This window comes from Panulirus ornatus, chromosome 5, assembly GCF_036320965.1.
Source record: "Panulirus ornatus isolate Po-2019 chromosome 5, ASM3632096v1, whole genome shotgun sequence".
In the NCBI taxonomy this organism is placed as follows: Eukaryota; Metazoa; Arthropoda; class Malacostraca; order Decapoda; family Palinuridae; genus Panulirus; species Panulirus ornatus.
Window position 1 is genome coordinate 44,079,178 of NC_092228.1, and position 24,207 is coordinate 44,103,384.

The following is a 24,207-nucleotide window of genomic DNA, read 5'->3' on the forward strand; positions in this document are numbered from 1 at the left end:
TATAGTATTTTTATGGAAACTGTTATCCATCTCTGTAAGTATAGTCAAGAAAATCGCTGGGATATTTAGGACTGGGCTCGCAGAAACTACTATTTGTTTGCATTCATAAGTAAATCATATCTAATCCTGAGTAAGTTTTGACAATAGAGACTGAGTGGATAATTTGTGTCCAAAGGCAAAGGAGCAAGGGTGTGTGGGAGATTGAAGGGTGGATTTAAAGAGGCCTTGAGTTAATGTGGCCTAAGCATTTGGGGAGTGATTGGCATGCATAGGATATAAAAAAAAAATGTAGTTTTTAAGTAATACTGGAACCAGTGAGTTGAATTGGGACATACTCCAGTAGGCAATTCAGATCACAGTACATAGGTTTTGAGGGAAAGGTGTTTTATTTAAAACTAGAGGGTATGTGAAGAAGCGAGGCCATATGTCTTCCTGAAGTTCCCTCACTGATGGGAAATGACAAAAATGGCTATGGGGGTAGTGCCCTCCCACAGTGAGAATCCTGAAAGTTTTTTTTTTTCTTTTTTTGTGGATGGGGTTAATGTCACCATGATATCCTTGCTAGCTAACTATATATCTAGATACCTATATCTCCAATGCCCGTTCCAATTGGAAGTCTCTCAAGAGTTTGGCCACAGCAATACAGGCTTAATTACTAGTAAACTCCAGTGCCTCACCCTTACCAAGCCACAGACAGAGGATAACTCGTGCAGTGTTTGCAGAGGCTCCAACCAGATGTTCCTACTGATTACTAATTCGTAATGCTCCTACCCACTACTTTTACCTAAATCTTTCTACCTATTCCCACCTGCTACTACTGTCTACTGCTCCTACCATTTTGCCAAAAGGCAGGTCTAAGCACTTGGTGCTCAACACAAGAAAATCTAATTACGTAGAATAAGCTGTGCGAGTTAGTGTTGTCAAGTGTCACATATGACAAGGATAGACTGTACATGGACAATACCAGTAATACACATGGGTGAGGCAGAAAGACAGTTACCTGGATCAGAGGAATGGAACTTGGTATCCACTGAAGAGCTGGCTCACTAAGCAATTGTCACTAACCCCACTGATACCCAGGTGGGTAGTAACTGGTAATATACTTCCCTGGTCGTTGGCTGGCTACCAACTACTACCTACCTTAATGGTGAAGTTAATTATCTTCCATATTTGAGAAAGGTCAAGAATCTAAACAACTGTATCATCATATAGTGAGATAGTACCAGGAAAAGGAAAAGATGGCCTCATTTTCTCACATTACCAGCTGCTCTGTTATAATGCACCAAAACCAGGCCTCCCTCATTCACAGCCATGCCCCAAAGACCTGTCTGTTGTTTCCCCAGATTGCTCTATGTGCCAAGTTTCAAACCATTGTAACCTTTTGCCTTCTGTGTACTATATTATTCCAGCTCACTTTATCCCATGCATGCCTCTCATTCCAGGTGAGGAATGAAAGACGGAATTTCACAAATTAAAAAAGTAATGAGATACGGACTAAGTCTTTAGAGGAATCAGAAGGAAAAGCAATCAAAACAGGACATATTAAAAGGTGTCAGCGTTTGTTCACTTGAAGGTACCATAACTACTGGATGTGGAAGGGGAAAATATCTTAGAGAGATCATATAAGTTCACCTAGTAGAAACAAAGACTATGGTCCAGATGGTATCCCACCATTTATATTCAGAGGGGATTAAGTTTAGAATTACCTCTCATGAAGGAAATGTTATAGAATGGGTTGGAGGAGGGCCAAAGTTATATCAATACTCGAGGTTAATAGTTAAGTAGCCTAGGATTTTGGCCAGTGTCCCTGAATGCATACACTTAAGATGTTAGTAAAGGTAATCAAATAGCATATACAAGAGTAAGTATATGAATTACTTGAGGTTGGAGACGACATGGGTTTAGTAGGAAAATATCATCTACTGGATTTTTCTTCTTGAACAAGGAAGCAAGGTTTAAGATAAAGAGGGATATGTGGATAAACTGTATGTTCCTAGACTGCCAGAGGGTCTTAGATGCTGTACCTCACAGAAAACTTCTGATGAAACTAGACACCCAAGTTGGGGTTATGGGAAGGCTGCTCAAGTGGACTGACAGCTGCCTAGATGGGAGGAAATGGAGAACACATACTGAGGAAATCCTTTCAAGTTGAGTGGAAAGGATGGCAAATGGGATTCTTTGGGTCTCAGTGTTTGGGGCTACGACTATTCATGATTTGCCAAATGAAGTTAATTAATATTTGAATATGTTTGGTGATGTTAAGATAATGAAGGAAGTGGAGAGTCGCAGGAACTACAAGATGCAGCAAAGAGACCTAAGCAATATGCATCAATGTTTGGACTATTGCTTTACCTTAACTTTACCTTGAATAATGTAGCCATGAGAGAGTTCAGCAAGTCCATATCTTGAGTTCAGTATCACAGGAATTTATGGTCATCACGAACAATGTCACCCAAGCCACACGTAAGGAGGATCATGAGGGAAAGGTGCTATATTCTGGTCAGAATCATGAACTGTGAGATGTTTAGAAGGATAACAAGACTTATATTTACCCTAAGCTATGTGGGATCAGTTGCATCTCCTCACTTGAAGAACACACAAGAGTTGCTGGAAAGGGTGCAAAGGAACACCACAAGAATGGTACCAGCAGAGACTGGAACAAATTCTAAAGAAAAACCCTAAGATTAGCCACACTGCAGGAAAGAAGAGTAAAAGGAGTCATGAAAACTAAACTTCCAAGAGTATACACACCAGGGATGGGTCTGATGGAACAAATTATAAAGAAAAACCCTAAAATTAGCCACACTGCAGGAAAGAAGAGTAAAAGGAGTCATGATAACTAAAGTTCCAAGAGTATACATGCCAGGGATGGGTCTGATGTGGATATATACCTGTTTCAAGAGTCAGTATTACTTCTTGGGCATAGGTCATACCAGCATAATCACAAGTTGTCATTCATATGATACTAATGCCTCTTCCACTCATTGTTGGAATACTAACAAGGTTGTTTTTAGTCGTTACTGAATTTAATTAACAAATAACAAATACAGCTTTGGATCAACAAATATAATTCATCATTCTCTTACATAAATATTAAATAAAAAGATTTATAGTCATTCAATAAAATACAAACAAGTTTTAATTAACATTACCAATAATAATATTATTTTGCATAAACTTAGTATAATTATTTCAAATATTATTAAAACTACTAAAGAATCAACATTAAACTTATTATTATTTCATCAATATATTATCATTATTACTATTGCAGTATTATTATCATTACTATAATCATTATTATTATCAAAATTATGATATAATCATTATTACCATTATTATCAATATATTATCATTATTATTACAATTATTATTACCATAATCATCAATATATTATCATTATTATTAGAATTATTAGAATTATTATTACCATTATCATCAATATATTATCATATTATATAATTACCAATATCAATATATTATCATCATTAAATGAAAACCAGCAAGATATCACATAAGTATAGGTTACTCTATAACATAAAGGTTCGTTTTCGATTAACATCATAGTGATTAAGTAGATGCCAAGCATTGGCCATATATAAAATAAAAAAAGTTCTGGGAGTTTTCTTCGACCCTGGACATTGCTCTTCCTTCACTGGCCATGGCAGGATCTTGATTGGAAGTGACAGCACATTGAAAAATCACCAAGTACTTCCGCAGAAGGTGGTGTCGGGGTTGCTCCTGCCATCAGACGCCTTTAGTTTGCAGCGACTTGGTGCTTCAGTGGACTCCATTATCTGCTTCACTAGTCGTCACCAAGACGTGCCTTATCACCACTTCGCCTGAAGGACACTGGACTGTCTACTGCAGAAGGGTCGTCCTAAGTTTCGCCCGAAACACACTGCCCCCTCTCACTGTAAGTAGTTGTAAGTGAATCAACACTGTATGTATATATATATTTCTCTCATGGGCTTTTCGTCATAAGCATACCATGTATTAAATTCACTAAGCAAATGCGATGAGGATAAGATGCAAAATGTGGAACATGCCAGCGGCTTCAAAAAAAAAGATAATAGGAATACCTCCTTTTCTTCCACATGGGAGCAGGGGGGTCCCAAGTTGGCTAGATGGAGTGTTCTCTTTAAGTGAGGGGGCTGGATCCAGTGGCTCTGTGGGTTGATTGTGCTCCCAGATGCCCTTTGACAGGTCTTCTAGATTACCAAGATACTCTATGAAGCTTTATGAGCAAAATAATTAAGTGTAAAGCTCATCACACCCCCCCTGGCCATCTCCAATGGCTGTGGGGGCCTTTTCGATTTAACGTCGCTTTTTCCTGCGAATTTTCCTTCCTAATGGGTCAGTTCCAGGTGACTGGGATCCTTCTTTGGATGGGGGCGACCCTTCGCGAGGGTAGCACGAGTGGATGTGGGGGGAGAGACGAGTTTCGTGGGGGGAGAGGCGGATTTCGTGAGTAGAGACATGGGTTTCGTGAGGGGTACGAAGGTCTTGTGGTGGACAGAGTGCATCTGTAGCGTCAGTCGTCTGGATGTCTCTGTCTTGCAGGCTCACATCACTGTCTGGGACTTCAGATCTTCTTGTCTTAGAGGCGGAGGTACTCATTCTAACCCCGGTCATTGACATAGAACTCGGCTGCTCTGTTTCGAGAGTCCTGCGTGCTGGAGACCGTGAAGGCTTAGGAGAGGAAGAGGGCATTTTCGGAACTTCCGAAGAGGTTGGGTGGATGTGAGAGACGGAGGATTTGTGGGATTCTTGCTGGCTTTGGAGCACCGAGTCTGAAAGACTTGATCTGACCATTTTGAGAAGCTGTGCGTCAGAGATCTGGGAGGGAGTTAGTGGCAGAGCTCCCGCCTTAGTTTCAAGGGACTCTGTCTTTGGCGTTGGTGAAGCGACAGTGCGCATGGGTGAAGTGATTTTGCGTGAGGGCGACGTGAGCTTGTGTGGACTCGACATTAACTTGGTGGTGGATGTGGTTAGCTTAGGTGAGGGTGAAACGAGCTTCGGTGTAGAAGGGGACACTTTGGACACAGATGTCTTTGGTATTGCCTTAGGTGTAGACGAAACTATCTTGGAGGTTGGGGACGTTACTTTTGGGGTAGGAGACACCACTTTCAGTGTTGAGGAACTGGTTTTCGGTGCAGATAAGGATATCTTTGAAGGAGTGGATTCCAGCTTTCCGGAAGAGACTTTTTTGAGGGAATCTGTGGACTTCAACTTGGTCATGACGGAGGTGACAACCGCTAAGGCTTCGGGAGGTTTAAGTTTCTGGGTCGCACTTGGCTTTGTAGCCTTAACGTCCTCTGGTGGCGCTTTGAAGTCTTCCTTTGCGACAGATTCTTCTAGCAGTGGTTGAGGAGGGACCTGTGGTTCAGGGTCTTCGACTAGTGGTTCCAGGTCCTTCGCCAGTGGTGTCTGGACTTCTTCTGCTGGTGGTGGTTCTTCTGGCTCTTCCGTTGGTGGTTGCGACCTTTCTGTTGATGGTTCCAGGTCTCCTGCCGCCAGTTCCTGGACCTCCGCTGGCGGTTCTTGGACCTCTGCTAGTGGTTTGAGGTCTTCTGCTAGTGGTTCCTGGTCTACTGGTGGTTCCAGGTCTTTTACAGTTGCTTCCTGGATTTCTGCTGGTGGCTCCACTTCTGCAGGTGGTTCCTTGACTTCTGCAGTTGCTTCCTGGATTTCTGCTGGTGGCTCCACTTCTGCAGGGGGTTCCTTGACTTCTGCGGGTGGTTCCTTGACTTCTGCAGGTGGTTCCTGGATTTCTGCAGGTGTTTCCAGGTCTTTTACTGTTGGTTCCTGGATTTCTGTTGGTGGTTCCTGGACTTCTGCAGGAGGTTCCTGGATTTCTGCAGGTGTTTCCTGGACTTCTGCAGGAGGTTCCTGGATTTCCACAGGTGGTTCCTGGACTTCTGCTTGTGATGCCAGGTCTTTCTCTGGTGGTTCCAGGTCATCTGCTTGAGGTACCAGGTCCTTTGCTGGTGGTTCCTGGTCTACTGATGGTGGTTCCAGGTCTTTGGTTGTTGGTTCCAGGTCACTTGCCTGAGGCTCCAAGTCTTTGGGTGGCGGTTCCAGGTCATCTGATGGTGGTGTAAGCTCTGCTGGTGGCTTTACGTCCTCAACAATTGGGGTCAGATCCGCCAATGGCTTGTGGTCTGATGGTAGCTTCGAGTCTTCGACTCCTGGTGATGGTACAGATTCTTCCAGTAGCTTCGAGTCTTCAGCCAGAGGCTTGGAAACTTCTGCTGGTTTGTGGGTGTATTCCACTTTCAACTTATAATACGTTACTGGGGATTTGGAAGCATCCTTGGATGTCTTTGCGTCTTCTGTTACTGACTTCTCTATCTGTGGCGAGGTTGAGGAGGGCTTAGGTTTGAGCGCAGGTTTGTCTGCCTTTACAAAAGGTTCTGAGGATCGCAAAGGAGATTCAGGCGTAGGTGTTATGGGTTTCGAACAATCGACTGGGGATTTAACTTCTTGTGAGGGTTTGGAGGATTCTCGAGTGATCTTTTCTATTGCGGATAGAAGTGATCTTTTAACTTTATGAGGCTTCGACACTGTTGATGCCAACGTAGTTACGTCTGTCGCCTCTTCAGTGGTGGTTGAGGGTAGGGTTGCTGGCGACACTGAAGTGGGTGACTGTACCTTTTCAGTCTTGGTTCGCGAAGACGTTTTCTGTGAAGTGGGTTTGCAAGGAGTTTCGGGTGTTACAGGGGTTTGCGGTGAGGGTGATTCTACTAATTTAGGTTCAACCGAAGGGCTACTCTCTGATGCTTCCTTCGACTGCTTCAAAACTGGAAGGGTCTGAGGCGTTGGCCTTGTTGGTGACGAAGAATCTACCTTTGGGGAGTGGGTGGCTGCCTCTGAAGACTCTTGTTTGAGGGGGGAACTACACATTTCTTTTGGTTCCGGGGTCTTCGGCATTGTCTTGGTGGTTTCTTCGTGAGGTGTCGTTGGCAGCGAAGAAGACGTTGCCGTCTTGCCGGAAGGGGAACCCAATTTGACTGGTTTTGGCAGAGGCACTTTCTTGGTTGGCGAGACCGGACTGGTTATTACCTTAGGTGATGATGAGGTGGATTTAGAAATGCCATTAGAGGATTTCGAGGTTATCGGAGGTGAGGTTGGCTGGGCGAGGTCAGACGAGCTCTTAATGACCTGAGATGTTGGAGACCCTGCCTTGGGGATGATAACGCGTGGTCTCGTCTTCTTTTTCTTTGGGGGACGTGGTTTGGAGGTCTCTTCTGGGGTCTTTGGGACCTCTTGTGTTGGCAATGGCAACTGCGGCGAACTTTCTTCTGGTGTAGACGGTGGGAGAAGCGAGGGGGCTTCGGGCTGTTTCGCTTTCAACGTTGGTTCGGGAACTGGTGTCGAAATACCCTCATCTTGAACGGTCACGGGAAGCGTGACTGACGGAGCTGGTTCAGAGGCGAGATCCTGGACCTGAGACACTGGTGCTTCAGTCTTTGGCATCTCTGCCTTGACCTGTGCTTCGTCTGATACCGTTAAAAGGGGTTCGGGAACGCTTTCCCCTCCTGATGGCTTTTTCGGACACGTGTATTTCTGTGGGACAGGCGAACGGGGCATTGAAATCCCCTCGGGGAATTTGATCTCCAACAAGAAAGAGCCAGACTCGAGTGACAGAGGTTTCGGGGGTGACAGAGGCTGCGAGATGCCCTCTGGGTATCGCAACGTTAAGGTCGGCGAGAGAAGTGGCCTTGAGAACCCATCTCCAGGTTGGAGTGCACTGGAAGGGGCGAGCAGCAACGTGGGTGCAGACATCATGTCCTGAGCCTTGGGCACGGGTGATCCGATCGCAAGTTTGGGTTCTTCCGATACTGATAGAAGGGATTCAGAAGCTTCTTCACCTGTCGTGGACTTCTTGGGACAAGTGTACGTCTGCGGCACGGGCGAACGCGGCATGGAAATGCCCTCGGGGAATTTAATCTCCAGCAAGATGGAACCAGAGTCGATTGAAAGAGGTTTGGTGGGCGATAAAGGCTGCGAGATTCCTTCTGGGTATTTCAACGTCAATGTTGGGAAAGAGAGAGGCTTCGAAACCCCTTCTTCTGACTGGACCGTCACAGAAGGTGGAACTAGCAGTGTTGGCTCGGAGGGGACATCCTGGGGTTGAAGGTACGGGCATTTCAGACTCGCCTGGAACCTCCTTCGCTTCACCTGGCACCGTTAGAAGGGGTTCAGAGACTCCATCCGTTGATGGTTTCTTGGGACATGTATACTTCTGTGGGACAGGCGAACGGGGCATCGAAATGCCTTCGGGGAACTTGATCTCCAGCAAGATAGAACCAGACTCGATTGAGAGAGGTCTTGGCGGTGATAGAGGCTGCGAGATCCCTTCAGGATATCTTAGCGTCAAGGTTGGAGAGAGAAGTGGCTTCGATATCCCCTCTTGAGACTCGACGGAAATGGAGGGAGGAGTTAGCAGTGATGGTTCAGGCGGGACCACCTCCTGTATCTGGGTTACAGGTGGTGTTTCAATCTTTGGGATCTTAGTCTCAACCTTTACTTCTTCGGGTACAGCTACCAGGGGCTCGGGGACAGCTTCATCTGTTGATGGTTTCTTGGGGCAAGTATACTTCTGGGGAACCGGTGAACGTGGCATCGAAACCCCTTCGGGGAACTTGATCTCCAACAGAATAGAACCAGAATCAACAGAAAGAGGCTTGGGCGGTGAGAGTGGCTGAGACACACCTTCTGGGTACCTCAATGTTAAAGTTGGCGAAAGAAGTGGCCTCGAGATCCCTTCTTCAGGTTGGAGTGTGAAGGAGGGCGCCATCAGCAACGCTGGTTCAGAGACAACATCCGGAGCCTTCGACACGGGTGTTTCCGTCTTTGGAATCTCTATTTGAACCTTTGCTTCATCTGCTACAGACGGAGGGACTTCTGGGGCTTCCTCAGCAGCTGGAGGCTTCTTCGGACACGTATACTTCTGTGGCACAGGCGAACGAGGCATGGAAATACCTTCTGGGAATTTAATCTCCAGCAAGACCGAGCTGGAATCAATAGACAGAGGCTTCGTTGGCGACAGTGGCTGCGAGATCCCCTCCGGGTACCTCAATGTTAGGGTGGGCGAGAGAAGCGGCCTCGAGGCCAGTTCTTCGGGTTGAAGTGTGACGGAGGGAGCGAGCAACAGTGCTGGTTCGGCAGCAATATCCTGCATCATCATAGATACAGGCGATTCGATCTTTGGAACCTCTGCCTGAACCTCTGCTTTATCCAATACGGTCAAAAGAGGTTCAGAAACCTCTTCTGTTTTCTTGGGCCATGTATACTGCTCTGGTATGGGTGAAGGAGGCATTGAAATACCTTCGGGGAATTTGATCTCCAGTAAGACGGTGCTGGAATCTGTAGATGCGGGCGGTGGGATTTCTATCTGAAGCGTTCCTTCGTCAGATACAGTTGAGAATGGCACGGAGGCACCCATCTCAGCTGTTGATGGTCCCCTCGGCCAAGTGTAGATCTGTGGTGAAGGAGAGCGGGGCTTCGAAATGCCCTCGGGGAATTTGATCTCCAAGACGACCGTGTCAGAACCGGGATATGCCGAATCTTGCGTGGGAGACGTAGGTGGTCCCTCCTTCAGGAGCGTGTCAGACGCGGATGGTTCGACTTTTGGCGTCGGCGAAGTGACCACAGCTTCAGAGGGCTGACGTGCTGTCTTATCCACGGCGGTTGCCTTCGCCAATTTGTCTGACGATTTTCTGTCTCGCTTACGATCACCTGATCGTTTACTGCTCCTTCTCTCTTTCCGACCTACGCGGGGGCTCCACGTAGCAGCGGCGGCAGTAAAAGACGTCGTCGCGTCGCCAGCATCGCCTTCTGCAGGTACAGTTGCTGTGGATTCTGCTTCTGTCTTTGGCTGAACCTCATGACCAGCTTCAGCACTCTTGGATGTCTTTTCCCTTCTTTCTTTGTCTCTCGACCTGTGCTTCGATTCAGAACTCTTGCCCTTTTTGGTCCTGGATGGGCTTTCGTAATCCAGGCCGGTATATTCCCCTGAGCCAAAGGATTTCGACTCTTCGCTGTGTCTTGAATGCCTCTTGTGTCTGCTGCTTAATTTCTCCTTCCAGAACTCGTCGGAAAACTTGTCCTTGCTGGATTTGGTCGAGCGTCTCCTTCGCAGACTCGAAGTACGACTGTCTGCCTGAGGTTCCTGTGGTACATCTGCTGGGACCTCCTCGGTTTGAACACTGACATCATGTTCGGTCACTGCCTTCTCTTTCTTGACATTAACTTCCTGTTCTGGGATGGCCTCTTCTTTCTTCTCGGTGACTTCCTCTTTCGGCAAAGCTTCTTCTTTCTCAGTGACCTCCTTTTCCGGATGGGCTTCCTCTTCCTTCTCTTTGACCTCCTGTTCTGGAATGGCTTCTGCTTCCTTCTTAGTGACGTCCTTTTCCGGAAGGGTTTCTTCGTCCTTTTCAGGGACGTCCTGTTCCGGGATGGCTAATTCTTCCTTCTCAGTGACATCCTCTTCTGGGAGAGCCTCTTCCTTTTCTGGAAGGGCTTCCTCTTCCTTCTCAACGACATCCTGTTCTGGAAGAGCCTCTTCCTTTTCTGGAACGGCTTCCTCTTCCTTCTCAACGACGTCTTGTTCAGCAAGGGCCTCCTCTTCCTTCTCAACGACATCCTCTTCTGGAAGAGCCTCTTCCTTCTTTTCTGGAAGGGCTTCCTCTTCCTTCTCAACGACATAATCTTCTGGAAGAGCCTCTTCCTTTTCTGGAAGGGCTTCCTCTTCCTTCTCAACGACGTCTTGTTCTGGAAGGGCTTCCTCTGCCTTCTCAACGACATCCTCTTCTGGAAGAGCCTCTTCCTTTTGTGGAAGGGCTTCCTCTGTCCTCCTCGGCGAGACCCTGTTCCGGAGTAGGTTCTTCTTCCTTGCCATCCATAAGGACAGCTTCTGGTTCCAGTGTCTTTTCTTGGGGTATGTCTTCTTCAGGTGGAAGGATCATGTCCGCCGAATCGGGTTGAATCGTACCCTCTGTCGGCTCCATCTGACGCGCATCATCGCGGACAGGAACCTCTCCCTTCCCACCTTCCTCAGGAGGGCAGATGAGGGCCGCTGGTTCCTTCTCTCCTTCCTGTGTGATCTCCGTGGCCTGGAAGACCGTAGTTTGGACTTCGGGTTCCTCCTGGCTCTTGGTGCGACGCCGGTGCTTACGCTTCTTGCTCAGCAACTTCCCTTCCTTGTCCTTTCGCGCCACTCTTGGACTTCTCTCCTTCTCACCTCCTTCCTTGTAGACGGAGGGCGACTTCGACTTCTCCCTGGTTTTACGATGACGTTTGACCTTATCCTTGGTTTCCTTCGGGGTTTCCTCTGCATTTTCACGAGGGGCGGTCTCAATATTGGGTTTATCACCCACGGGATTTCCCTCAGCTATTTCCTCTTTCTTGGTTTCCGTGCAGACGACTTCTTCAACCCCCAAGCCATTCTCTGGCTTCTCGCCGACTCCATTAACAGTGTTCGCCTCACCAGCGACTTCTGCCTTGTCTTCTATTTTGTCAGTGGAGCCGAGTGTCTCTTCCGGAGTTTCTTTCACAGGCCTGGTATTCTCAGCAAGGTATTCGGGTTCAGTGCTGGGTGGCACTACTTCTTCCTCTTCGTCTGATTTGGGTACGTCGTCTGGCGGAGCGTTTGTTTCAGTAACTTCCTCACCATTTTCTAGACTGACGTTTTCTTCGAGTTGGGTTTGTGCCTCTTCGATTTCTACGCCTCCAGCGTTGACCACCATTTCAGGGGTGCTCTCGGGTTCTGCCGCTACCTCCTCTGCGTTTATGACTTCCTCAGTTTTTACCTCCTCGTCAGCCTTGCCCTCTTCGTCAGCCGTCACCTCTTCGTCAGCCATCACCACTTCGTCAGCCATCACCTCCTCGTCAGCTTTCCCCTCTTCGTCGACCAATCCCCCTTCGTCAGCCTTCTCCTCTTCGTCAGGCTTCTCCTCTTCGTTAGTCCTGTGATTGTTATTCTCTGCCTTATTCACTGTTTCAGGTACGATCACTTCTTCAGCCACTCCTACGTTACCTGTTTCCAGTTTAGGGCTTTCCAGGTCGGGGTTTTGATCTTTCGTATTGACAGGGGTCACTGATACCTCCTCCTGGCTCTCTGCACTGACTTCTTCGCTACTGGCTGAGGGCTTCTCTTCATCAGTTTCCTCTGGAGATGTCTCCTTCGTATTTTCGTTGTCATTCGTGTCGGACTTTGCAGTGGAGTTGGTTTCACTCTTCCTCCCCTTTTCATCGTCGGAGATCCTCGTCTCTGAGGTGACGGAAGATTCCTTACTGCTTGTGTCCTCTTTGTCCTCCAGCTTAGGTTCTGGATTCTTTGCTTCGTCTTTGTTCGTCTCTGCACCATTTGCGGGTTCTGGTTTGCCGTTCGCCTTGTCAAGGGCAGCGTCCTCTTTCTTGCTCCCCATTCTCGTGACCCCCTTGATCCAATCCCTCGCCTTCCCGACGAGGGTCTTGCGATCTTTCACGGTGGCGTTGCTCTTATTCTCCAGCTCCAGGGCTTCCTGTCCAGTCTCCGTCAAGCTGGACGCCTCCAGATCCACTGGCGCGACGGGGTCCTTCGCCGCATCCGCTGTGGCCTCCATTGGCTCGGTTACTTCGCCTCCAGCTCGTCCAGGAGCACATACCACGTCGTCCTGGTTGAGGGGGGCGTGTTGGGTCTCCTTGGCATTACCATCAGAGGCAGTGGAAGATGTGCTATCCAGAACTTCGGGCATCGACCATCCTCCGGCGGCGTGGCAGGAGAGCTCGGAGTCGCTCCTCTTGCTGCCCTCCTCTTTGGCTTTCTGGTCTTCGTCCGAGGTTCCCGAAGTGGGTTCGCGCTGGTCGTCAATGCTGCTCCCGCTGCTCTGACGTGAGGAAGATCCCTCCGGCTCAGAGACGTTCTTATTCTCTCCCTCAGACTTCTTCGGTTGGGAGAGTCTCTGTTGAATTTTGTTGATCTTTCCACGCACGGTCCCTTTGCTTCTGCCGCCCTTGGTCTCTGATTTTTCCATGGCCATGTAAATGTCCTCTTGACTCTCGCCTTGTCCTTGTCTTTTGCCTCGAAAACATAGAAATTTCGGATTCCCCGTTGGGGTCCTAGCTTGGTCCTCCTGTAGGTCGTCTCCTTCGCCAGGCTGGTACTCTGGATAGAGACTGAAGAAGACGCTCTCTGCGTCAGCCTCCTTGGCAACCTTACTCACAGGCGTCACTAAGTGGTCCACGTCAACGAGACGTGCGTCAGCGTCATGACCCAGCTCGACGAAGACTTCCTCGCTCTCCCTTTTGTCGGTGGGACTTAGCATAGGGACTTCGGGTGTCCCCGCGTCCATCTCAAGTGGCTCTTCGGCTCCCGCTTTCACAAGGCCGTCCAAGTTGAAGGTGGCGGTGTCGTCTTTCGGCGTCGAGAGATCCGTCGTCGACGAAAAGCTCTCCGTATCGAACTCCGTCGACTCGCTGACGGAGGACTTGCTCGTGTGTTCGAGCGTGTCGCCAGCAGACGTCCTGCTCGTGTCGTCCGTGTCTCCCGTTTCGGTGGCGGAAGTACGGCTCGTCCCGTCGGTGCTGTACTCGCTAGCAGACGCTTTACTCGTTAGGTCCGCCTCAGAATCACTAACGGAAGTCCTGCTGGTTCTGTCGGTGTCCCCCGATTCACTCACCGACGTCCGGCTCGTCCCGTCGCCCTCACACTCGCTCGTCGAAGTCTTGCTGTAGACGTCCACATCGCCAGACTCGCTGGCGGACGTCGTCGTGGCCGCGTCTAGGAATATCCTAGGGGCGTTCTGTGTCTTCGTGGTCGGGCTTGAGCCAGTGGGCGACGCCAGATACCCAACGGGACTCTCAGTTTTACTCATCTCGGTGACGGAGGTCGTCATAAGGTCTTGGGGAACGGCCGACACCCTGCTGGCGCTCTCGGAGTCAGACGATTCAGTTCCCGAAGGTGTGGTCAGCGCGTTCGGATCGCCCGAACTGTCTGTTACGTTTCTCTTGGCCGCGTCGGGTTCCAGAGACCCCGTGGCTGAGGTTTTGCTGATGGCGTCCGCGTCGCTGGCTGAGGTTCGACTGACGCTGTCGGCGTCGACCTGGTCGCTCGCAGACGTCCTGCTGGTCGAGTCAGCATCGGTCGAGTCATTGGTCGAAGATTTGCTGATTGTGTCCATGTCATTTTGTCCAGTCAAGGAATTCAGTTTCGCCTGAGTGGTAAAGTCGGTGACCAGAGGGTTAGCTGCCCCTTCCAGCATATTAGGTTCCCTCGTGGGCGTTGTCTGTGTGGCCACCGAACTCTCCTCCTTGGCGAAGATTTCCGCGAGGGGATTCGAAGTCTCGCCATCAGTGACGTTAGCGTCGTCGCCGCCCAAGTCGCCAATGACCAGTTCTATGTCTCCACTCTCAAGGACGACCTCCATAGCGGGTTCCGCCTCCCCGTCGATAGCTCTCGGGTTCCCAAGGGCGACCTCCCCTTCGTCGTCCATCATATGGCCATCCTCGTCGCCGCCCATCGTGTGTTGGCAGGCGTCGACGAAGATGGCAGTGTCGCTGTCGCTCTCATCGTCGGATATGAAGAATTTGACGGATTTCTCGCTGTTGCCGACGACTTCGCTGTCCACGTGGCGAGATTTGTCTCCTCCTTGCCCGTTCTTGAAGGAGGAGGTCTTCTTCAGGCTGGAGTGAAGGCTGTAGACTTTGCTATTCACCTCCTCCAGGATTGGGAAGTCGCTGATGTCTTCTCGGGCTTTCTTGAGCTCTTCCTCGAGTGACGTCTCGCTCAGGGGGTCGTATAAGTATTCCGCCAGAGGGGAATCGAAGTCCTTGTCGAGGTCTGTGGCCACCACGCTCGGTTTGAGTTCGACGAGGTCCTCTATGCCATTGGCTTCTTGTTTCCCTTCTTTGTGCACCGTGGTTGTTGGGATGGTCTTCGCCTCACCGTCTAATCCTCCTCTTCCCTCATCTTTGGTTTCGTCTGCGCTTTGGCTCTCGTCGCTCTGCTCACTCGATCCTTCTAGGCTCCTCATCCCGTCTGTTTTGTTGGCTGCAGCTGCTGCTACTTCGTCCTCTTCAGCGCCTCCCTTTTTGTCCTCTTGTCCCTGCATGGGTCTTGCTTCCTCATCATCCTCTTCCTCTTCCTCAACCATCCTTCTCCTCTTGGCGTCTCTGATTTTGGTCCTTTCCTTTTTGAATCGTTGTTTACTGGCAACTTGGGGTAGCGGGCCGACCACACGCTTCAGCTTCCTCCACCTCGCCTTCCCGCCCATCGCCTGGAAGGGACATTCAAAAAGGGTCACTGGACGCTGGGCGTGGGACAGAGGTATCACAGGACGCCCGTGTCAGAGGGTGGAGCTGTAGCCACACAAAAGTCACAGGATGGAAGACGTGACCCAGGGAAGATGTGGGATGAAATTCTGTCCACAGGGGTAAGTTGGGAGATGGGAGGAGAGGATGTGTGTGTATGTGTGTGTTTGAAACTCCGGAGGATAGTGGCTGGCGGGCTTGACGAAGTAGATTTAGCGAGAGAAAGAGACAGAGAAAGACAGGAGATGACTTGACGAAGTAAACCTAGCGAGAGAGAAAGAGACAGAGAGACAGAAGATGGCTTGACGAAGTAAATCTAGCGAGAGAGAAAGAGACAGAGAGACAGGAGATGGCTTGACGAAGTAAATCTAGCGAGAGAGAGAGAGACAGAGAGAGAGAGACAGAAGATGACGAAGTAAATCTAGCGAGAGAGAAAGAGACTGAGAGAGAGACAGAAGATGAACTGATTCCGTCCAAGAGATATATGTCACACACTCCCAACGGAGCCTCAGAGACCTAAGACTTAGATGGATATTAGTCGACAGTCCAGTCCTCCACATCCCTAATGAATAGCGCCTTAGCTTCGCTATCATCCATCCTGTACCAACGTACATCATCCCTACATCCAACTCCCTTACATTCCAAGTCAGCAGGGAGGTGGATAAACAAGGCATTCCAAACACGTATTTAGCAAAACCTTCTCCAAAACAAACCCCTTTTTTTTTTTAGAAAGGCAGATGCCATATATCCATACACTTTGTACCTGTGTCTCCTATTTCTTCACCATGCCTTGTCCTGTCCAGTGCCTTTCGTTTCCCTTCCTTTGCCCATCTAGTTTCAAAAGCTGTTGGTGGTATTGGAGAGGTGAACTATGTATGCTAAGCAGAGCTGAACATACAACTGGTTTTTCCAGGGAGATAATATGAGACACCTTACCTCCACCTCGAACACTATCACCATCACCACAACGACATTCCACCATCATCACTATCACCAACACTTCTATTACTACATTTCACCATCACCACAACGACATTTCACCATCATCACTATCACCAACACTTCTATTACCACATTTCACCATCACCACAACGACATTTCACCATCATCACTATCACCAACACTTCTATTACTACATTTCACCATCACCACAACGACATTCCACCATCACCACTATCACCAACACTTCTATTACTACAGTCCACCATCACCATCACTACGAATCACCACAAACTATGGCTAATACTACATTCCACCATCACTATCCATCACCATCACCATCACCATCACTACATTCCACAATCACCAACACTGTCATGCACCATCATTAACCCCATTCTCCACCATCACTATACCATCACGTCTGTAAACAGTCCATTTATCCTCAGTTCGCGTCCAATTTAATCCTGAATCCAGTGTGTGTGTGTGTGTGTGTGTGTGTGTGTGTGTGTGTGTGTGTGTGTGTCCTCAGTTCGCGTCCAATTCAATCCTGAATCCAGTGTGTGTGTGTGTGTGTGTGTGTGTGTGTGTGTGTGTGTGTGTGTGTGTGTGTGTGTGTGTGTATGGGGTACTGTTAAATGATGGCTTCTTGCACTGTCTCAAAACAAAGGAAGCGAGGCGACTGCATTGCCCAAAGAAGCGATCGAATTCTTGGTGGTGTGTCGTGTTTTGAATCCTGTGTGTCTCTTTCTTCCCTCATCATCATCATCATCTGTAAGGCTAAGGCTCCTCTTTGACCCTTAGATACGACTAGACGACCCTCGAACAGCAAGACGACCACGGTACGACTCCCTGGGAAGGTCCAGTTCAATGGTTAGGCAATCACCATACCTAAAGGGCGTGCGTTCCGGCGTGCTCAAGGGGTCGTACCGTCGTGGTCAAGGGTCGTACCGTCGTGGTCAAGGGTCGTATCCTAGTGGTCAAGGGTCGTACCCCTAGTGTTCAAGGGTTCGTACCCTAGTGTTCAAGGGTTCGTACCCTAGTGCTCAAGGGTCGTACCCTAGTGTTCAAGGGTCGTACCCTAGTGCTCAAGGGTTCGTACCCTAGTGTTCAAGGGTCGTACCCTAGTGTTCAAGGGTCGTACCCTAGTGCTCAAGGGTCGTACCCTAGTGCTCAAGGGTCGTACCCTAGTGCTCAAGGGTCGTACCCTAGTGCTCAAGGGTCGTACCCTAGTGTTCAAGGGTCGTACCCTAGTGCTCAAGGGTCGTACCCTAATGTTCAAGGCTCAAGGGTCGTACCCTAGTGCTCAAGGGTCGTACCCTAGATCTCAAGGGTCGTACCCTAGTGTTCAAGGGTCGTACCCTAGTGCTCAAGGGTCGTACCCTAGTGTTCAAGGGTCGTACCCTAGTGTTCAAGGGTCGTACCCTAGTGTTCAAGGGCCGGAGCGGGTTCATATTACCTAAACACTAAAACTGGTCGACACTTTACACCTCTTGCTACACTGACTTCATTAAAAAAAGAAAGAAAAAAAAATATATGTAAAAATATATGTAAATATATGTAAATATTTCCCCAGTCTCATTCAGAGTTCCGGTGTCGACCAACCCCAAAAAAAAAAATGGCTCATATGCAAATTATCCTCTGAACAAAACACACAAATAAACAAACACACATTCTCAAAAGATCGAACCTGTGTTGGTGGAATGGCTTCGAAACACGACCAAACCCTTTTTCTATAACATCTACATATTGATCAAAGGCCATTAGATGTATATATATGTATATCTTTTTATTATTATTATTTTGCTTTGTCGCTGTCTCCCGCGTTTGCGAGGTAGCGCAAGGAAACAGACGAAAGAAATGGCCCAACCCGCCCCCATACACAATGTATATACATACACGTCCACACACGCAAATATACATACCTATACATCTCTATGTACACATATATATACACACACAGACACATACATATATACCCATGCACACAATTCACACTGTCTGCCTTTATTCATTCACATCGCCACATCGCCACACTTGGAATACCATCCCCCTCCCCCCTCATGTGCGCGAGGTAGCGCTAGGAAAAGACAACAAAGGCCCCATTCGTTCACACTCAGTCTCTAGCTGTCATGTAATAATGCCCGAAACCACAGCTCCCTTTCCACACACACACACACACACACACACAGAGGGTTCAATGCAGCTTCGACGACGTGTTCCGGAACTTCGGGTTTGTCTGAATGAAGCAGGTTCGAACCCTGAAGCAGGTTCGAACCCTGAAGCAGGTTCGAACCCTGAAGCAGGTTCGAACCCTTTGTCTCAACAGCTAGATAGAGAGAGACACCTTAGGAACACGCTAGATCGAAAGCTTCACCTAGAGTAGACTGTCTCGATCGACTGAAACAATATGTGGAACACCACACACACAACAACACACACAACAACACACACTCTTCCTTCCTTTTTCCCCCACTCACTCGCTGCGCAGGAGAAACAGCTTCTGCGCCTGCGCCTCCACACACACACACACACACACACACACACGAGAGCTGCCTGAATGAGGAGGGGAGCTGGGGCAGCGAGCGAGATGGGGGGGGGGGTCATGCAGTGTGGCGCATGACCCCGCCCCCCCGCCCCCCCCCTAAGCTGGGTGGATGTAAGTGGACACTCACTCACACTACCACCTCACTCCCCCTCCGCGCCTACTTGATTACGTCACGGTCTGCGCTGTGGCTCCTCTTCAAATTTCAGGAAGTGTGGAGCGGCGCAGGGGGGGGGGGGGGGGAACCCCGCAAGCGGAGAGAATGCGCGTTTTCTCTAGCCATGTGCGCATGCACATGCGCACTGACTGTTATATTTCTCTCTTGTGTCTCCCCTGATGATGTGATTATGACACGAAAGTGCACTTGGGAACTTACTGTGTTTCATTTTCCCCCGTGGACTCATAGGCATATATATATATATATATATATATATATATATATATATATATATATATATATATATATATATATATATATATAATCATAAGCCAATAAAAGTCACGCCAATTTGCACACGAATGTCTTTTTCGTCCACCTATTCTCTTTAAATTTGCTGGAAGAAAAAAAAATATATATATATATAATTCCATTTACATTTTCACCTCTATAAAGTTGACTGATGGTGAGTGATAGTGAGTCTGTGTATTCACCAGTGAGGGAACATGACCTCCCACTCGTGGGTGAACATGACTTTCAATATAAATTCCATTTTACCAAAAAAGAAAAAAAATAAATTCAAAAATAATTATCTGAAGTAATTGCCTAAAAAAATTTCAATCATGAAAAAAAATTATAAAAATCACTTGACATCTTTTGAGTGTTCTAAATCCCCTTCTCTCTCTCTCTCTCTCTCTCTCTCTCTCTCTCTCTCTCTCTCTCTCTCTCTCTCTCTCTCTCTCTCTCTCTCCCACACACACCCCCACACACCCTCTAACGTGCTACACTTACGTCCTCCACGCCTGGCTTATAAAAAGCCACAGTCATCCACAACCATATATTTCTTTTTTCCACCAATCGCCATTCCCTTCCAGAACCACGAACCGTTTTCTTCATAATCTCATCATCATCACACTTTTGGCACAGCCAATTAGGATTTATATAGCCATCCTATCTAAACTCGTTCTAAATTCAATTCTCCACTTACATAAACATTCCTCCATCTCTATCAAAAGTTCTTTCTGCATAGAATATACAGTTTCTTTTCCAACTATATAAAACATATCTATTTCTCGTAAATATCACTTGTATCTATCGTAACAATCAAGTGAAGATTTTTCTATTATTATCATACTTAGTCGCTGTCTCCCACGTTAGCGAGGTAGCGCAAGGAAACAGACGAAAGAAATGGCCCAACCCACCCCATACACATGTATATACATACACGTCCACACACGCACATATACATACCTATACATTTCAACGTGTACATACATATACATACACAAACATATACATATATATACACATATACATATATATACACATGTACATATACAAATGAAAGGAGAGCCATGATTGGTGGACCTGGTCCCTTGGGAAGGCACTTACAGAGGCTCTGATTGGCTCAAAACGTATGCAAATATGGTTGTGACTAACCCAAGACGTGTGGATGTCTGTGATTGGTCGATTACAAATGTAAAAATGGTTGTGATTGGTTGAAAAAAATATGTATCGTTATGTTATATTACTTCCGGTTGCGGGACAAAATATAATTAAGTCATTACCATCAAGTTCTACTAATGATGTTAACTAGGCTATTAGGGTTGAATTATACTAAATGTGTTAAATAATGACTTTCGATGGGCAATTATGTCACGTGAGTTAATTAAAAAAAACTAATTAACATTCGTTAATTACCGCGTTTCTTAATTAACAATCGAATTGGGAAGGGCACAGCTTCAATATAACATGAACCAATTAGCAAATTACTGGTTCTTTTATTCCTGTTTGTATGAACTACTTGCATTAATTTGCAACTTAACGATTCTCTGCTGTTTTAAAAAAAAACATGGCATTTTCTTTGTCAAAGATTAAACCAAATAAAACCCAAATTAAACCAAATATACAAAGATATGCCCGTTTCTATCGCCCTTATCATTAAAATTTTCATAAAGTCATTCTTCAATAAACCAATTTTAAAAAAACCTCTAGAATTTCAATTTTCTATTGAACAGTGAGGAACCCGCGTTCAATTTACCATTCTATCACAAATCACATTAAAAACCAGAGTCTAAACTACAAATGTCCTAATCTGATCCCCATATTCGTTAAAAAAATCATAAAAAACACCAAAATTCTGGAAGATAGAATCGAAACAGCAATTTACAACATAAAAAAAAAAACTAAAAAAAATTGAAATTTTTTAGAAGCAATCTGATCCCCATATTCGTTAACAAATAATAAAAAAAACAAAATTTTGGAACATAAAATCGAAAAAAATTTGGAACACAGAATCGAAGCAGCAATTTACAACATAAAAGAAATTAAAAAATAAAGATTTTTTAAAAAAATTAATTTTTTTCTAGAAAAAAATTAAAATTTAAAAAATAAAAATTTTTCAGAAGCATCTTTCTGCACACACTCTTTCTATATATATTTTACCCCTTACTGAAAAACTGACCTAATTTGAATACTACACCTTGGCCTCGACAGACCTTATTAGAGGGGGCAGCCAACATGCAATGGCGCCCCTCGGTCATAATTAAAAATCTTAAATCAGGAATAAATTTTTTTTTTATTACCTTACTGCTTTGGCGCGTTATATATTGGCTGAAGGTGGCTGTCGGTCGCCACTATCTAAATTTGTGCCTTTAGTCCCTTCCTGAAAACCTGCAAGGACGAAAAAGAACCATTAAAAGAAGAAAAAAAAAATGGTGATTGAAAATAACATGATAAACAATAAATGATGAATATGGCAATAATAATTGTTGTCAGAGAGGATTCAACATTTTTTGACCATCTTAAGGTACACAGGAATTATTATAATTTACCCCCATAAAAAATTAGAGCATAGAAATTATTATAATTTTCCCTTAAAACATTAGAACACAGAAACTATCATAATTTCCCCTAATAAATAGAAAACAGTTAGAACATAGAAATTATCATAATTTCCCCTAAAAAATAGAAAACAGAAGTGATCATAATTTCCTAAATAAAAATCAGAACACAGGAATTATCATAATTTCCCCTAAAAAATCAGAACACAGAAACTATCATAATTTCCCCTAAAAAAAATAGAAAATAGAAGACATTATAATTTCCTCCATAAAAATTAGAACACAGAAATTATCATAATTTCCCCTAAAAAATTAGAACAGAAATTATTATAATTTCCCCTAAAAAATAGAAAACAGAAGTGATCATAATTTCCTAAATAAAAATTAGAACACAGAAATGATCATAATTTTCCCCTAAAAATAGAACACAGAAATTATCATAATTTCCCCCAAAATTAGAACACAGAAATGGTCATAATTTCCCGTAATGAATAGAACACAGAATTAATCATAATTTCCTCCACAAAAATTAGAACACAAATTATCATAATTACCCCTAAAAATAGAAAACAAGAGATCATAATTTCCCCCAATAAATTAGAACACAGAAATTATCATAATTTCCCCTAAGAAATAGAAAACAGAAATGATCATAATTTCCTACACAAAAATTAGAACACAAATTATCATAATTACCTCTAAAAGTAGAAAAAAGAAGAGATCATAATTTCCTTCAAAAAAATGAGAACACAGAAATTATCATAATTTCCCCTAGAAAAATAGAAAACAGTGATCATAATTTCCTTCATAAAAATTAGAACACTGACATTATCATAATTTCCTCCCCCAAAAATTAAACATAGAAATTATCATAATTTCCTCAAAAAATTAGAACACAAAAATTATAATTTCCCCCAAAAAATTAGAACAGAAATAATCATAATTTCCCTCAAAAAAATTTATAAAACGTATAATTTTTAAAATTGATGGATCTATCCATAGCGTATTATCTTACAAAATTTAAATATTTCCATTTTTAACATTTCCGTAGACGGTAAAATTTGCCAACCACAAAGCAAGTTGTGTTTTACCAGAAATTTTTACGCAAAATTTTTTTTTTTTCAAATTGAATTACCATGAATACCTGAAGAGCTCAATAGACCTTAACTTTGGAGCGAGTGTAAGAAAAAAAAAATATTTTTTTTTTTACGATTTTACACAGAAATAAATGCTACTTTGTTCTCTAGTTCAGCTTCAACACTATATAAATGTATATATATATATATATATATATATATATATATATATATATATATATATATGAAAAAACATTTCTTTTAACTCGTTCACGTGACAGAGCCACTCCATTGAACACGAAACTATACTACACTCTTCTCTAACGCCTTAACATATCAAAAAAAAAAAAATCTATGTTGGAAAAGTTTTTAAAAATCGAGAAATTAAAAATTCTATGCCACAGCGCACTCGAGCCAACATGGCGGCCCACCGCCACCACCAAACAAGTCGGTGGGGGAGTTGTGGTGTTTTTCTTTCTCTTTCTCTCACCTTGAAGAGCCGCCCGTTGGGGAAGAGATCGAGCAGACACAAGGAGTCCCCAGCGCGGCAGGTTCTTGCCTTATATACCCCAAGGGCGCGCCAGGGGAGGAGGAGGAAAGGGGGATTATGTAAATGGAACTCGGAACCGGATGGCGGCCAGAGACCATGACACCTTCTGGTGGGGGGAGGAGGTCGGGTGGGGGGAACGGCGACGTGATACTTTATTCCCAGGATGGACAACGACGTTCTCCTCAATTTTTACCCTCAAAAGCATTTAAAAAAAGAAAAACAACTATATCTACTTACTATTCTTCTAAATAACAAATATATTATGAATCATAAATGTCCTTAATATCAGGTTTTTCGAATAAGTCGATTAATTTAAGCTCATATGGCTACACTCTCGTTAGCCACTAAAAACAAATTGGAATATCTATTTGAAAATTTCTCACCCTAGACGTATGATGGAGTATCTCAGTCTCGTTAGATTCACTAGGTAACTAAAAATTTTGGGATAAATTGGGATAAATGAATTAAATGACCAAGACTTGTCCCCCATGACTGCTCTCGTCCTTGGGATAAAAGTACCCAGCACATGCCTTCCCCTGTTTGGGCCACGGATATGAAGGACGCTTAACTAATTTGCATTTCTCTACCATTTCCACGTACTGTATCGCCTCATTACTCCATTTTCCCACGAGAAGGAAGATCAAATTAACCCCTTGCAGCTTTTAAGAACATCTTCCATGTATATTACTCCGTTTTTTAGGCGTTAATCGTGAAGGGGAAAAACTTTTGGGTCAGCAACACCTCCCCGCCATCTGTCGTGCACCCCAGCCGAAATTTAGGAATGGATTCCATTTTTTGGG

The 24,207-nt window shown here is 45.5% G+C and overlaps 1 protein-coding gene across 1 annotated transcript; it reads right to left on the reverse strand.

Moving 5' to 3' along the window:
- Window positions 1–3,036: 3,036 nt before the first annotated feature.
- Window positions 3,037–23,486, reverse strand: LOC139748748 (uncharacterized). Its single transcript, XM_071662169.1, is given in 6 exon segments — window positions 3,037–3,914; window positions 4,083–7,948; window positions 7,950–10,805; window positions 10,807–15,263; window positions 21,524–21,611; window positions 23,348–23,486. Coding segments are annotated over 3 exon segments (10,941 nt in total). The 5' UTR covers window positions 15,261–15,263; window positions 21,524–21,611; window positions 23,348–23,486; the 3' UTR covers window positions 3,037–3,914; window positions 4,083–4,317.
- Between the last annotated feature and the right edge of the window lie 721 nt (window positions 23,487–24,207).